Source organism: Hibiscus syriacus, unplaced genomic scaffold (genome assembly GCF_006381635.1).
Source record: "Hibiscus syriacus cultivar Baekdansim isolate YM2019G1 unplaced genomic scaffold, ASM638163v2 tig00111085_pilon, whole genome shotgun sequence".
NCBI classification, from domain to species: domain Eukaryota; kingdom Viridiplantae; phylum Streptophyta; class Magnoliopsida; order Malvales; family Malvaceae; genus Hibiscus; species Hibiscus syriacus.
In genome coordinates, this window is record NW_024062976.1 from 72,430 (window position 1) to 87,655 (window position 15,226).

The following is a 15,226-nucleotide window of genomic DNA, read 5'->3' on the forward strand; positions in this document are numbered from 1 at the left end:
AAAAGTCTTCATTCTCTCGCTCACTGCCCAAACATTTGTGTACTCAAGATACAATAACATCAAAGACTTTAGTACTTAGCATCTGATGTGCAAATCAATCACATAGTATATACAAGTATTTTTCAACATTGTACATATAATTAACAAGCCCCGCAACCTGCATTTTCCTTCATGCCTCCCGGTAATTCGTCAAGTCAAACGTCAACGTTCTCGAGCAGCTGTAAAAACATGGGATAGGATATTATTTAATTTAGGATTGATAAACTAGGCTGATGCACAAGCAATTTCACTGGAATATGGAAACAAGGTTTGGTGTTAAGTACTTTACCCCATATCTGAATCCCGATAAACCCCGACCAAAGCCTCGGCCTTATCGTAAAAGCTATCTTTAAGTGATATCACAATACTTTGGAAACCGCTGCTGACTTCAGTGTCCTGGCTCGCCCTTGAACCATCACATGATTTCGAACGGATGAATCCCGCTACTTTTGCAACGTTTAGATTATCCAATGCAGCATCCACTTCATCCAATATGAAAAAGGGTGAAGGCCGGTAGCTGAAACACGCATGTATGAAGAGAACCGATATTAGGTCATAATACAAATGGAAAGCCAACCCTCTCTGATCACAAATGACTTAGCCCATCTTTCCAAGGTAGTCCATCCGACCATCTTATAATAAGTTGAATCCACCGCAGCTCTGGCAACAGATTCAACCGACAGTTGACAATGGAAAGAGTGAATAATTTAAATCTCTCAGGTGTACCTGTGGATGGAGAAGAGAAGTGCAAGTGCTGCAACAGTTTTTTCTCCACCAGATAGTTGTTCCATATCTCTGAAACGCTTTGTTGGTGGCATAGCTGTGTATTTGATGCCATGTAGAAAAGGATCATCCTCGTTTTCTAAGTTCAAATATGCTGTCCCACCCAATGGATGTGTACTACTCTTTGTTAGCTCTTTGTAGATCCTATCGATATTACTAGAAATGTGGTTGAAAGCTTCCATGAACAATTCATATCTGCATAATCATCAAGGAAAGTCAATCGGCAAAGCTTAAAAACGTTTGAGTAGACTACAGGTAGTTTCCCACGCCATTTTTCCCTTGCTGCGCATATAAATGATATTGCAGACCAAACAGCTTTCAGAAACCATTACAAATCACAATCAAGAAATCAGCATAAAGAGCCATCGAATACATTATTATACCATCTAGGCACCAAGTCTCAACAGGTTTAATCAATTTAAACACCATTTATCTCTATTTATTTTAATTTCACTATGCTACTAAGATCAGAGTTGCAACACATTAATGGTTTAGTACCTCTTCTGCTTAACTGAATTGTAAGCATCAGCTACTTGCTTCTCCTCTTTTCTGGCTAATTCAAATTCTTCAGTTACGTCTCTTTCCTTCTCTTGCAGAGTTTTGTACTGATCAAGAGCCTTCAAATTAGGAGCAGTTCTTTCAATTTCCAACACTAGAGCATCAATTTTTTGTTTGAAGTCTGCCTCAATCTTGTCCCTGTCAGAAGGCCTTCGATCCTGCAGAAGAGATCGATTTAACTGACTAAAATCATACTCCTTCCCATTCGAAGATTCAGTTTCCATTGGGTCTGCAATTATTGGAAGCTCAATGTGCTCTAAGTCACACTTTTCAATAATGTCTGCCTTCCGTTCATCCAGTTGATCAATCTGAGTCTCCTGTAAAATCACAAAACACATGTACAGGCAAGTTAATCAACATCCGACATATCCGAATATTAGATCTGATTGTAAGGAGAAAAACAATAAAAGAAAGATCTTTGGACCTTAGAATTTATTTGGCGATTAAGTTTGGATATGGATGTTGTAGCTTCAGAAGCCTGCTTCTTCCATTTTTGAATTTCCTTCTCACACTCTTCTGACTTGGATTTCCACTCTACAAAACATAAACAGGGAGACAAGTAAACTGGCATTAAATTATACACAATGAACAGAAGCAGGGTTCTGCAGATATAAAGGGAGACAAGCAGTATAAATGAATCAAAAGAAAGAAGCAATTACTAATACTTTCAGGATTTCAAATGGACAAAAATCCAAAATAAGAGCTCTTTGCTACAGCCAGCTATCATATACCAGGTTGAATTTCACTGACTTCATTTAATAATTTTAATAAACACTCAGAAGTTATATTAGAAAACTAGCACGGTTATAAAGAAACAAGTTACGAAGTCTTAAGAAGTCATTCCCCACTCTTAGTTCATTGTTAATGACTTAATTCGGCTTTCATAAACTCTCAACTGCTGGGTAGGATAATCTATTAGCATACATCATGCTGGTCAGTCTACAGACACTGCACTGCTGGAACTAAAGTTTTCTATACTTATTTACTGCTGCAAATTGCTACTGTATAACATGCCAGAGATGAGTCACTTGAAAACATGGCACATCATGATCTACAGAAGTAAATTATTAGATCCAAGTGTCAATTTGCTGATGCATCTTGATTGCATTAGGAGTTTGTGACTTAAAAAGCTGATTTCCTTGCAAGAATTGAAATAATTTATAAACTCTCAGTTTGAAAGAATTTGTGGCAAAAAATAAAAATGCACGATGAATGTATGGTCAAAACCATACCTTTCACTTCTTCCTTCCAACGATTGACGTCTTCAGAAGCCTTTTCTGTTGCCAGCTTGACTTCAGCCTCTTTTTTGTGAACCTGTTTTAAATCATTTTCCAAGAAACTGATAGAAGACTCCAGCTTCTTAATTCTTGATTCTACATCACGCTTACGCTCATACTCCAACCTAGAAGTAAGAAAGAAGAGTACATGTCAACCAACTGCTGCTATGCCATTGACAATAAATAATAGGTTGAAACCTTGTAAAGCAGCAAAACAGAAAAATCCAACTCCTATTTTTCATTAGATTCTAGTCAAAGTCTCAAAAAAAAAGAGCAAGATGCTATTGTAGTAATCACAGGCAAAAGAAACATTTACATGATTCAGCAGTATGCCCACCAAAACCAAATGTCCGAATACAATTTAAACTGCCTAGCATCTGTTAGTCACTAAATGCCACCGTGTAACCTTTTACCTAAAGGCTTTCACCTTTCTTTAGGTTCACTTCTAGCCAATTCAGCATAATCAGTATTACAGTAAAAATAGCTCATTTCCATTCATAATTTTAGTGTCTCTTTACTCTATAAGGCATTAAAGGGAGCATTTTAGAGATCACAGATTCAAAGTTCATCCAAAACGCTGATATGACAAAGTGGTTTCAAACGTTTGACCATAGTAAAAGGATTTGTGTGCCAATGGCGTGACGCATCTACTACCCTATTCTTTAGGCAAAAATGTATTGTTTTCTCCCTTTCCTTGGAGGTCTGCAGTATTACCACTTCCATGCTACAAGAGTCTTTACATCTAACAGGCATGCAACCCTCCAGTGGCCACTACTTAATGAAGAATTTAAGCAAAAATAGTTGCCATTATACATTTATGCGTCATCAGGAAGGTTAAAATCAGCAAAAACATATATTACATCAAATGAGACATTTAAAAAGAAAATATTTAGAAAGAAAGAAAACATACTGATACTTCAACTTTGCAAGTTGATTACTTAAGCTAAGCCTCTCTTCTGCCATGTTCTGGGCAGCCTTGAGCTGATTTTCTTCATACTCACGGATGTTTGCCACCCCTACAGACTGACTAAAACTTTTGAAGAGTCGATCAACAATTTCATTAATCCTCTTCTCCAGCTTCGTGATGTCTTTGTTCCTTTTATCAGTTACATCCTTCAACTGCCACCAATTAAATATATAAGAGCAACAACATAATACCAGAGAATAAAAGCATAATTGTCATCATAAATTACCTTTTGAACCTCAGGAGTTATATGTCCAATCCTATCCTTAATGTTTTTCTTCTCTTGCTTCAAGCTTTTAAGCTTGTCTTCTATGCTTTTCTGCAAAAAAAAACATTTTATGTTATGCTTCTCATGGAAATCAATTAAAAATAAAAAGATCAATAAACACTTCAACACAATAAAAAAAGCATTAAAGTGTCCATTATGGTTCATATCAAATATTGTCAGTTTTTTACCATAAACTGTATATATTACCTTCCCAAAACAAAAAAATGAAAAAAAAAATTGACCTATGAAATCAATAGAATCAACAAACCATTATGGATCAAAAAAATTATCTCCTCTTTAAAACAATACTGAGAGAAGAAAGTCAACTACAAAAACTTGAAATACCACCTCTATAGAAACATTTTTTCCCTTTAAAGAGAGCATTCCGTTAAAAGGCAGAAAGGGAGCTGCTTAGATATTAGATCGTCAAGCTACCTTCTCAATATCAGCATACTGGATTTTCTTTTCAAGTCCACTAATTCTCCCAGATGTTTCAGACTCCTTTAGCTGCATTTCTCTAATCGATCCAAGTTCTTCCAACTCAGCTTCAAACTGTTCCTTTTTCTTTTTCAGACCTGAAAAAAAGTAACAGTTAATATTATAATAACAAGGGGCTGTGACAATGTAAACATGAAATCGACCTTCAATTTTCTTATCATCCCACTTGTTTGACCTGGCTTCCATTCCACCACTTGTACCACCAGTCATTGTGCCAGACTTTGAGAGCAGAATCCCATCAACAGTTACAACTAAAGCAAGAATACAAGTTTTTGGATTAACATTGAATTCCGTAGAAAGGATCAATAAATACTAAAGGAAAAAGGTAATAAATATTCACCTTTAAACCTCTCTCCAGTCCAGCTAAGAACCTTAGCTTCTTCAAGATCATCACAAACTAGAGTATTGCCAACAGCAAAAAGAACTGCCTTCTCCAAAACAGGATCAAATTTTGAATGTTAAGTACGCAAAATGTATATGCATATGGCTGCTTGTTTGTCACATTTTCTCATATATGATAAAAAAGAACAGACTAAGCAGCTGCCCATTGAGGAAGACTAACAATTAGCAAGCAGAACCCCAGTGGTTTGGAGTGTTCTGCAACTATATAAAAGATAAATCTGTAAATTGTGAAGCAGGATGGCATGTAGAAATGTTTCTCCTATAATTAGAGAATAACTAATACAAGCTTTGGCAAAGGATATTGGATCACATCAAAGATCAGCTTTGCTGTGCCACCTAAGGTGCGCAGCCTTTCAATGATTGGCTTAACACGTACCGACTGAAGCGGTATGAAAGTCTGAGGAGGAAGCCTTTGCTCTTTCAAATACTGTAAAGAACAATCAGGAATCATCAAACTAACTTTTACAAGAACAATAGTAAATTTTTAAAATGTAAAACCTAGCAATTGAAAATATAATGTTATGGCTATATCACAAGCCCAACAACTCTTTGAAGTTTCTCAGCCTTCTTAAACTCATAAAAACCATACAAAAAGGTAAAAGTAAAGGAGACACTTCCATATAAGCATGAATCATCAACACACAAGCAAATTTAGATTTCAATTATCTGTTTTTTCTTCTTTATTTGATTCCAACTTAAAAATGGGCTACATGGAACAAGTGACAGTATATAAATCAAGAATTAAGACCGTTCTTAGACACACAAAACTATTAATCATATGCATATTGCATTATACAGCAAAAATATCTGACCAGTATGCAAGGACACAAGAAGATGGAATAACGCATACGTCATTATGCATTCTTCTTAGGTTACAGTGATTTCTCAGCAATGATAGTAGCCCTGTCAATTTTTTATAGATGCGTAGAGGGAATTTTCCTGTTTCCTACCATGTATTATATATCTTTCATTGTCAAAAATAATGAGGCATTATCCATTTTACCAACACAAAGAAAAGTCAGACAGGTGAATGATTTTTCATCACATGAAAGCACCCACATATATTATTGCTCAGGCATTTGAACAGTTCAAGGGTCTAAATACTTGTGTGCAAGTATAATAAGTTCTTTTATTGAAAGATAAATATTAAAATGTTCTTATTAGAAAAATCTAGAAAAACAAAATGATTAGTAGAGAACACAGAAAGTTAGCAGACCTTAATACATTCCTTTCCAGTATTTTCATCCTCCACGACAACCGCATCCATAAATTTTCCCATGGCAACAGTGACAGCAAGGTTGTACTTTTTCTGAGTTGGCCTACAAAGATCAGTCATGCGACCATGAACACCTTGAAACAGGCGTTTCAGAGTCTCAACAGCTTGAGACAATCTAGTATCCCTCTCATTCTCATATCGATCAGCTTTCAGTTCACGTAACTGATTTTCTATTTCAGCAATTTTCGACTTCAGGTTCTCATGCTTGGATCTGCATTTCATGGTTGTAAGTCAAAAAATAAACAAGAACATAGACAACAGAAAACACATAAGAATGAGACCACAATGAACCCAAATTAATTTATCGTCAACTTCAATAACCTGGATTTCTGGTGTTTATCTTGCATTTCTCGCAGTTCCTTTTTCAGATCTGTAAGCTCACCCTTCTGTTTAGAGGAGGTATCAAGAATCTTCTTCAGTCTAGCTCGCATTTGGTCCTCCTGTGCTTCCAGCTCATCTTCCCTATTACTCAACTGTTGGAGATTTTCTTCCAAATTCTTTTGAGCTTCAATATCAGTATGTTGCTGTCTATCCAGAAGCTCCTTCTCATCTCTTAACTTAGCAGTTTTCATCCCAGCATCCTCCTTACTGAAATGTCAATCAAGATCCCAAGATTGTGTCAGTAAATAGAAAGTAGCTTTGAACAGATTCAAGTCTAACTTACAAAATTTATTTCACATAAGCAAACAAAAACTAGTGACAGGTGAGACTCACCCAGAAGGGAGATATATATAAAAAAATTACACATCAACAATGCTTTAATTAGGTCAAATGAAAACAAATTGAAAGGTTCAACAACAATGGTCCCTTGTAAAAAAAGTATTAATAATTCAAACAAAATAATCAATAATTGATAAATCCTATTTACAATAATTTGGAGGAAATTTGAAATCATGGAAGAAAGAAAAACATCCAACTCCAACCTGCAGAGAACCAGATAAAAGCATTGTGATCACTAATAACAGCAAAATCAGGCAACACCCAGTAAACAGAAGTAGATAGCATATTTTATTTAATGATGTGCTAATAGGAAGGGAACAAAAAGACATCAAGGACAATCCAGCAGTAGTAGATGGAAAATGAAACAGGAACTTTCAATCATAAAAAAGAACCATGGTACGAGAACCAAAACCAATTCTAAGGTTGAATTTGAGGGGAAACAGGTATTTTTAATTTCAGCCACAATAAAAACCATGAAAGCATAGAAACAGGAGAATCATAATAACAGCCAAAAGTTCTTACATTTGGAAATACTCAGTAAGTTGACTGTCAAGCAAAGGGAGCTTCCCAGTACCATCACGACTTTTTTCATTTAAGTCTTCCAACTTCGCAGTCAGATCTTGTATGCCTTTCTGTAACTCTTTTATATCATCACCATGTTTCCTCTTTTCTTCCTTTTTTCTTTCAAGCTCCTTTCGATTACTCTTGATTTTTGAATTTATGCGAGACGTTTCTTCATTTAATTTCATAAGCTCTGGTTGCTGCAATCAGGGTAAAAAAAAAACAGAAGTACAAAACTGTCATAGGCCTCTTTTCAACTCATTAAAATTACAATAAATAAAGAATATGATTAATACTTAGAACTAGCTATAAAAGAAGTAATCATTATAGATATAGAAGCACAACGATGTACAAACAAGAAAAAGGCTCCATCTGGAGCATTTGTGGTGCATGTGTATGTCACATCCATCAGAATCTCCCATCCTAATATGCCATATCTGTCCTTATATATTTATGACCATGCTAGACATAGAGTCATAGACACTAATACAACACATTTCAGGTGAGGAGCAAAGAATAAAAGGCAATCAAAGAATCACTTCCAGATTCGTTCACCTGCCATAATCAGCCAAATCAATATAAATTATGTTTACCACAGACAATGCAGACAACCTTAATCCCACTTTGAAAAACCTAATCAACCCAAACTGCTAAATTCTCTATTGAATCTTACACCATAAATGCCGATAGTACCAACACATCATTATCCTAAGATCATCAAATGACAAACATTGCTCCATTGTCTTCCAGCTTGAGACATTCTGTCTTACAAGAGGATAGTGTAAGGCAGTGCCCTTAAAATATCATAATAACAGTCGAGTTTTTAAGCGCAACCTACATTAACTCTCCACCCCAAGCATTAAGATAATATGAGAGAGAAGGCCAGGGCAGAGGGCACATGATGACATTTTTGCCACATGAACAGTTCATACCAAAATCACTTTCGAAGCACTCAAGCATCTGTGCAGAAGAACTGGTTAACTTAGCCTAGAACAAATCTCCTAAAATTGAGATCAAACATCATTAATTGGAATAGAAGTCGTAGACATTAAAAGAAGTAACCTAGTTACCACAAAAAGGGATCTAGTTCAAATCCCCCATTCCCGAACTTAACCATCTAAAGAAATAGTCCAAAATAGCTTAATTGGAACTAATTGACAAACAGGTGTTCCAACCAAGACCAATAATTAAAGTCCAACAATACCAGTCTGCACAGCCTCAACAGTCAAAAGGAAAAAAGGCTTTCACAAACTCACACTTTTATCAAGTCTAATTCTTCTCTCCGAAATCCTTTTTTCACATTGAGCAATCTCCTTTAGGTATTTAGCCTGTTCCTTTTTCTTTTTAAGTGCTTCAGCTTCATAATGTTCTAGCTCGTGCATTATATCCTCGCGGTTCTTCTTTTCAGAGTCAAGGTCATCGGTTAACTTGTCAACGTCCTTTTCTATGTTATGCAATTGCCATAAATAATGCTCTTTTTTCAAAGATTTCTGCACAAATTTTTTAAACCATCAAAAGGGTATCATAATGTGTAAAACGTAAAAGCACAGTTATGCAAATCAAAGGTTTGAATTAAACCAGCTCATCTTGCAAGCGGAAGTGTCTCTCAGCTTCTTCCTTCTGTTCTTTCTTTTGTTTCCTCTCCATCACTATTGTCCTCTTTCTCTGATAAATAAGCGCTGATTTTTCTTCAGCCCTAGCTTTTTGCTCTTCCAAAGTCTCATAATCCCTCTTGAGTTCTTCAGAACCCGAAATCTGCTCGAGGAGCCCCGTAAGTTCTTTGGGATTTTTTGAAGCAATGGACTCGACATCACCCTAAGAACACAATTTGTCCACCAAATTACACCTTTACGTCTTACAAATTAGCTTAACTTCACATAAAAAGAAAGAAAAAGAAAAGCTATTCGAAAGGGGGAAACAAGATTACCTGAAAAACAAGAAAATTTCGGGCCTTAACGAGAATACCAAGTGATCTTAGCTTTCCATTGTACTCATCCCAGTTGACATTACTTCCATCGATTTGGTACTCGCTACCGCCAGTAGGGAGGATGGTACGGGTGAAACGGAGTTCGGAGCCACCGGCAAGTTGGTAAACTAATCGCACAAATGCACGTCGGCCACTTTGCTCCTTCTCACGGTCGTCGAAAGCATAGATTAAGTCTCTGAGTTGGGTTCCACGTAGCTGACCAGTTCGGACTCCGAGAACGAAGCTTATTGCGTCCATGAGATTCGACTTGCCGGCCCCATTAGGTCCAATAATGGCAGTGAAGTCAGAGAAGGGACCTATAGTTTGAAGCCCCTTGTAGGACTTAAAGTTATTAAGCTCTAATCGAAGTATTTTTCCTGGAGAGGTCAACGACGGCATGGTTTTTCACTTTTTTCGGTTTGGGGTCTTCTTAATTTGGATCAGCGATGTTAGGGTTTTGAGGAGTCGGGGTAGAATGATAAAAAAATGTTGTAGGTTTTGTTCGGATTGGAGGAAACGAATGTAATTTTCCGGGAAAGTTGGTGAAAATGGAAAGTTCTAGGGATTCAGTAATCAGTAGGAAGAGAAGTGGCGGGAGTACAGAAATTTGGGGGATTTTATAGCGGTATTAGAATTTGAGCTTCCATTTCGAAAATTGAGAGAGAACACTGAGAGTGACCAAAATCGCAGAACACTTCTACTTCTGATAGGCTTTTCGGATTTACGTTAGCCGTTGAAAAAAATGTACTATTTGATACATCGTCCTCGCAGGTTTTGGGCCGTTAGGCCCGCTTTTAATTTCACAAACATTTTTTTACAACAAATTTGATACATATACCATAAAAAATACGAAAATTATAAAAAAATTATTGAATTTTGAATTTTTTTTTTATTAATATGGAGTGAATACAAGACAATATAGGTTCAAATATAAGTTTCAACCTTTTGACATCGAATGTTCAAATCACTCCTTGCATCTATAGTGCTCAAACCCGAATCCTCAAAGGATAACAACAATTGTTTTATCACGAAAACCACCTAATTCGTGATAAATTTTGAATTTTATATCATTTTATAGTTTAAACTATTTATTTTTATATTAAATTTTAATTTCAACTTTAACTATAATTTAGGTCCTTAAGTTATTAACATGATGATAATATAGTTGTTTTTTTTATTTCTATTAACTTTAGTTTAAGTATCAATTTTGTGACGAAAGCTTAAAACGTTTTAATTTTATAACTAAAATTTAGTTCTTGTATCAATTTAGTCCACGTAAAAATCCTTCAACTCCTTTGCCTGCTAATGTTGGTCAATTGGCATTCATCATTAATTATTATTTTCGGTAAGATCAATATCAAAATATTCATATTTCATACATCTTTCTTCTCTTTAAATTGACTTTTCACTAAATCCACTCGAAATCGATGAAAGTCGATCCAAAGGTTCGATATTGCGATGTTCTAATATCCCCCGGCGACCATTCGACGAAGTTAATTTTGAGATATATTTAAGATACTAGGATATTAGTGAACTTCAAATAATTTTTAACAAATACCGTAAATCTTTCAAATACAAGAAAATCCCTTGAAATCGTAAATCTTGCTTTAGGTGAACTTACCGACCTAATATCCTAGTTAAAATTGAAATTAAAATTTAATATAAAAATTGAAATAATTTAAATTTAATGATAAAAATGATATAAAATATTATTAAATATAATTTATCTCGCTTTAGGTGAACCCCAAAAGCTCACTTTTCTTAAAAAAAATTAACATCCATAAGTTAAAAAAAACATAGCGGATACTAATACCAAACAAATATTATTTAAGTTGAAATATTAATATCTTTTAAAGAAACAATTTATTAAAAATAATATCTTTGAATTTGATTTTTCTCAATAGTTTTATTATTTTTTATTTACTGTCAAATCTCTTAAATTTTATGTAGTCAAATAATAATATTTTATAATAAAAAATTTAGATTAAAGATGCCAGTGGTAGAATTTAAATTTGACATTATATGCTCGAATTCTTGGATCATAACTATTTATACAAACCCTAATTGATAATTTTACAATAAAATATTTAATAATTAGAATAACTAAATTGATATGATATTTTATATTAATAAAAATTTTAAAGAATTAAAAAAATTATCTTTATGTAGCAGTCACCGGATTTTAAATTTCCATTGTTCTTATCAATTTTTTTTTATTTATTTTAACTATTTTTTCTTGGTTGTGTGAAAAAATTAATCCAACAAAAATGAAAAAAAAAATATTTTTCCTTCTCATTATTATTACTTTTTGAATATCCATTTATTAAATTTTAACGATTAAGAAATATCAGCATAATTTTTTAAATAGTATGTAAAAAATAATATAGTATTTTTATTTAATATATATAATATAATATTATTTATTATACTCTTATTAATTAATTGTTTTTAAAAAACCGATAGCTAGTCATTTGTTCATACCATAGTCCAAACAATAGAGTCGATGGCCATTTTTTTTGGTGAGGTGCACAGCAAGAAACAAACGTTTTGAGAAATAACAAAACTTCAAAAACAAATACATATTTTATTAAGATAAATGATTGAAACACAACTCTATTACGTAATCTAACGATTTTGATCAAATCTTTAATATATTTAGAACTATGAGACCTTATTAAAACTAGTTGAAGAACAAAAAATAAACCCTAAAAATTAAAATAATTGATCCTGATAAAATTGGGAGCAGTGTAGTTTGAGTCGATAGATAAAATATTATATCGCTTATAATGCCCTAATTTGGTACGACCTGAAGATTGATGGATTAGAACATTACACGAGACCACCTGAGTGGCTAATCCAAAAAAAATCTTTTAAACAACGTTTAACATGATCAGATCAAATCCATAAAATAAACACGAGTTTGAATATCAAAATATAACTTTTACAAAATAGGAGCTCCATCGTTAAAAATCAAATACAAAATCATAAGAAATGGAGTTTACGACTCAAATAGAAATAAGGTCCCTATGAAGTACATGCCAACTACTAAGTATCTAAGACATACTTTGATCAGAACGATCCAAGTTGGAAATCAAATTTGGCGATGGCTCCTCGATCCGTTCTCCTAAAAACATGCGGACATAACACATTCTGAATGTTAAGCTCACAAGCTGAGTGGCACATAAACAACTCTAACATACTATATGCATTCATTGCATGAGCGTATGAACAAGTATAAGCATGAACATGCAATAAATCCGACACACGATAAAAATAGGCATAATAGTGTAGTCGAAGGATCACATATCATCTCGGAACTCGCACCCCTCTATCTTACTTAAGTTACCCTAGATAAAACTTGGGTCACACAACACCATAATCTTCATTTAGAAAGACCCTCGTTGCCTAGTACCTAGGGCGCCTTCAGGGATCACTTAACATTGGAGCATACACCTTCAGGGATCACTTAACATTGGAGCATACGTCCAACTAGCATTTAAAGTGTAAAAGCAGTAACTTAACACATTCGAATGACTAAACACACAAGATGAACGTCATACATCTAAAGTAGTACAGTATCCATATCATTTCCCAAACGTCACACAAAGGCAAGTGTTATGTCGTCTTAAATTATGTAGTCCTCAATATAATTATTAGAGCTTATTAGTTATACCCACTTTTAGTCTTATTAAAGAAATTCTCATGACTCATAACCCTATTCTTTTGTCTATTTTTATTTTTATCATTAACTATAATATATAATATATAAATAAAATTTTAATTGATTCCTAAATATTAGATTTAGCATTTTGGTTAAAGCTTTCCTTGGTTACTAATTGATCTTGGGTTCAAATGCAATTAAGTTACTTAATTTTTGTTTTTCTCCCTAAACTTGAACAAGTTATATAACATATGTATTATCTTGATAACAAATGTGAGATTAGCGCAACGATTAATTCTAAAATCTAGGGGTTTAATCTATAAATTAATACATGATTAGAATAAAAAGATTTTAAATTTAATGCTCAAAATAAGACATTAGAAAAATTAAAAACAAAATCAATATCAAATGGCATTAAATGAAAATAAAAAAAAAACAAATTATATATAAGTAGTGACCAAAATGAAAGAAAACAAAGCAACGTGTCAGCATTGCGAATACACAACTTTACAAGGACCCGCACATTAATTATACAATTTTGTTGACTTCTATGTAAACCCATTAAAGTTAGTGATTATATTGAAACCATTTAAATTGAAACTATTTAAATAGTTCAATGGTCACATTTAATGCAAATTTAAAATAGTGATTGTTTTGTGATATGATCTTTAGTTATGTGGTCATTTATGTAGTTTATTCGAAAGAAACATAACGGTTCTAATTTAGCAAATAAAATATAATTACACAACCGATAAACTAATCACCGTGTCCGGACTACATAATTTTATTCCCTAACTACAGCAAGTCAACCATAAAGTTATCCAGCACTGCATCACAAGTCATGGAAATGAACATTAGCAAACCCTCTCAGATTCCTCGGTTCTCGTTCGATATTTCGTATCACTGTCGGATTCGATACCACCTGCTTTCTGGGAAGCATTCATCTGGGTTTCATTATGGGTGAGCAGGGAAGCGATGGTTTCATCATGGTTTGATGGTGAAGCACTCACCACACTTTCTATATCGGTCTCGGCAGGAGCAGTGGGAATAACGGCAGTGGTGTCGGCTTTCGAACCAGTTTCCAGCACCTCGAATTTGGAGATGACTTGTTGAAGTTCATCATTCAAATTCAGAGCCTCAAAGAGGATTCCATCATCGTCTGTAGTGCTTTCTATATCATCTGAATAGCTAGCTGTGACTGCTTGCATTTCTCCAGCATGCTCTCCGTCAGCTCATCCTGTCATCACACAAGAACTTTTCTGAGTTTTTCAGCGTTTAATAACTAGGATGATGCTATGCCGACGGTGTCACATCGGAAGAACAAGAAGATTCATGATGCAGCATGGCATTTTGAAACATATAATAACAAACTAAAATGCAGAAGCATTTCATTTCCTGGCAAACCAAAGAGGTCAAAGAGAATGTACATTCAGTTCTACAGGGTCAACCGATGATAGCTACACAGCAGAAGTTGTCCGATATGCAGCTAGAACTACGAACAAATAAACTACTTGATTATAATTAAATCATGCTGGAACCAGAAGAATTACCTTTGGGGTTTTGGCTCCGTTCCCGTACTCAAGATGCTAGAGAGCACCTCAAGGCTGTTCCGAGTTACTTCAAAAAGCTCCTTTTGTTCGACAGATAAACTCCCACAGTTATAGGCAAAATCATTACCCTGCAATCCGGTGTTATTGACAGGATAATTTTCAGGGGTAGGCAATGGCTCTCCCATATAAGATTCCAAGGTCTGGTACAAGGGTGCGTTCCCATCATCAGCATTCACCGGGATTTGTGTACTTCGTTCTTTCAAGCTCTAGTTTACGTTAAAGGAGGAAAAGTAAGCAAAAATCTGGAGAGTTAAGAGTATTTAAATGCACAATAGCTAGCATGCAATTGGTTTAGCCACATTTCACAGAGAAGCATCCAATCCCATGGTATCATGATAATTAGAGTTAATTGGATAACTTGTCCTCAAAGTATGACCCTCATTTTAAATTGATCATTAATTTTTTAAATGTTATATTTTTATCCCTAAACTATGATATCATTTTCAATTAGGCCTCAAACTTTTGAATATTTCAATTTCATTCCCAAACTATGGACTTCATTATAAATTGGTTCCCAAGCTTTTTGAACATTCTAATTTCATCTCAAACTATACGTACTTACTAATCAAATCCCTTATTAATAAAATTGTTAGGCCAAGTTATATTGTTATATGTTTGAAGAAATAAAATTTAGGTTAAACTA

The 15,226-nt window shown here is 34.3% G+C and overlaps 2 protein-coding genes across 3 annotated transcripts; both read right to left on the reverse strand.

The window, feature by feature from the left end:
* Positions 1-15: 15 nt before the first annotated feature.
* LOC120152106 (structural maintenance of chromosomes protein 1-like) lies at positions 16-10,009 on the reverse strand. Its single transcript, XM_039164397.1, has 18 exons — positions 9,274-10,009; positions 8,925-9,161; positions 8,603-8,836; positions 7,308-7,546; positions 6,387-6,653; positions 6,006-6,276; positions 5,092-5,216; positions 4,728-4,837; positions 4,531-4,638; positions 4,325-4,464; positions 3,851-3,940; positions 3,568-3,776; positions 2,613-2,782; positions 1,805-1,914; positions 1,321-1,697; positions 766-1,017; positions 329-556; positions 16-218 (listed from the first exon to the last, which is right to left on the reverse strand). Exons 1-18 carry the CDS (start codon positions 9,709-9,711, stop codon positions 170-172), a joined length of 3,654 nt encoding a protein of 1,217 aa, XP_039020328.1. The 5' UTR covers positions 9,712-10,009; the 3' UTR covers positions 16-169.
* Positions 741-14,781, reverse strand: LOC120152108 (TOM1-like protein 2). Of its 2 annotated transcripts, none has more exons than XR_005518658.1 (2): positions 13,687-14,236; positions 741-752 (listed from the first exon to the last, which is right to left on the reverse strand). XR_005518658.1 is itself a non-coding variant. In XM_039164398.1 (2 exons), the coding sequence occupies exon 2, from the start codon at positions 14,179-14,181 to the stop codon at positions 13,828-13,830; it is 354 nt and encodes a 117-aa protein (XP_039020329.1). In that variant the 5' UTR covers positions 14,182-14,210; positions 14,524-14,781; the 3' UTR covers positions 13,684-13,827. The 2 variants fall into 2 exon arrangements, 1 of the variants encoding a protein (XP_039020329.1); XM_039164398.1 differs by lacking the exon at positions 741-752 and adding an exon at positions 14,524-14,781 and having other exon boundaries at positions 13,684-14,210.
* Between the last annotated feature and the right edge of the window lie 445 nt (positions 14,782-15,226).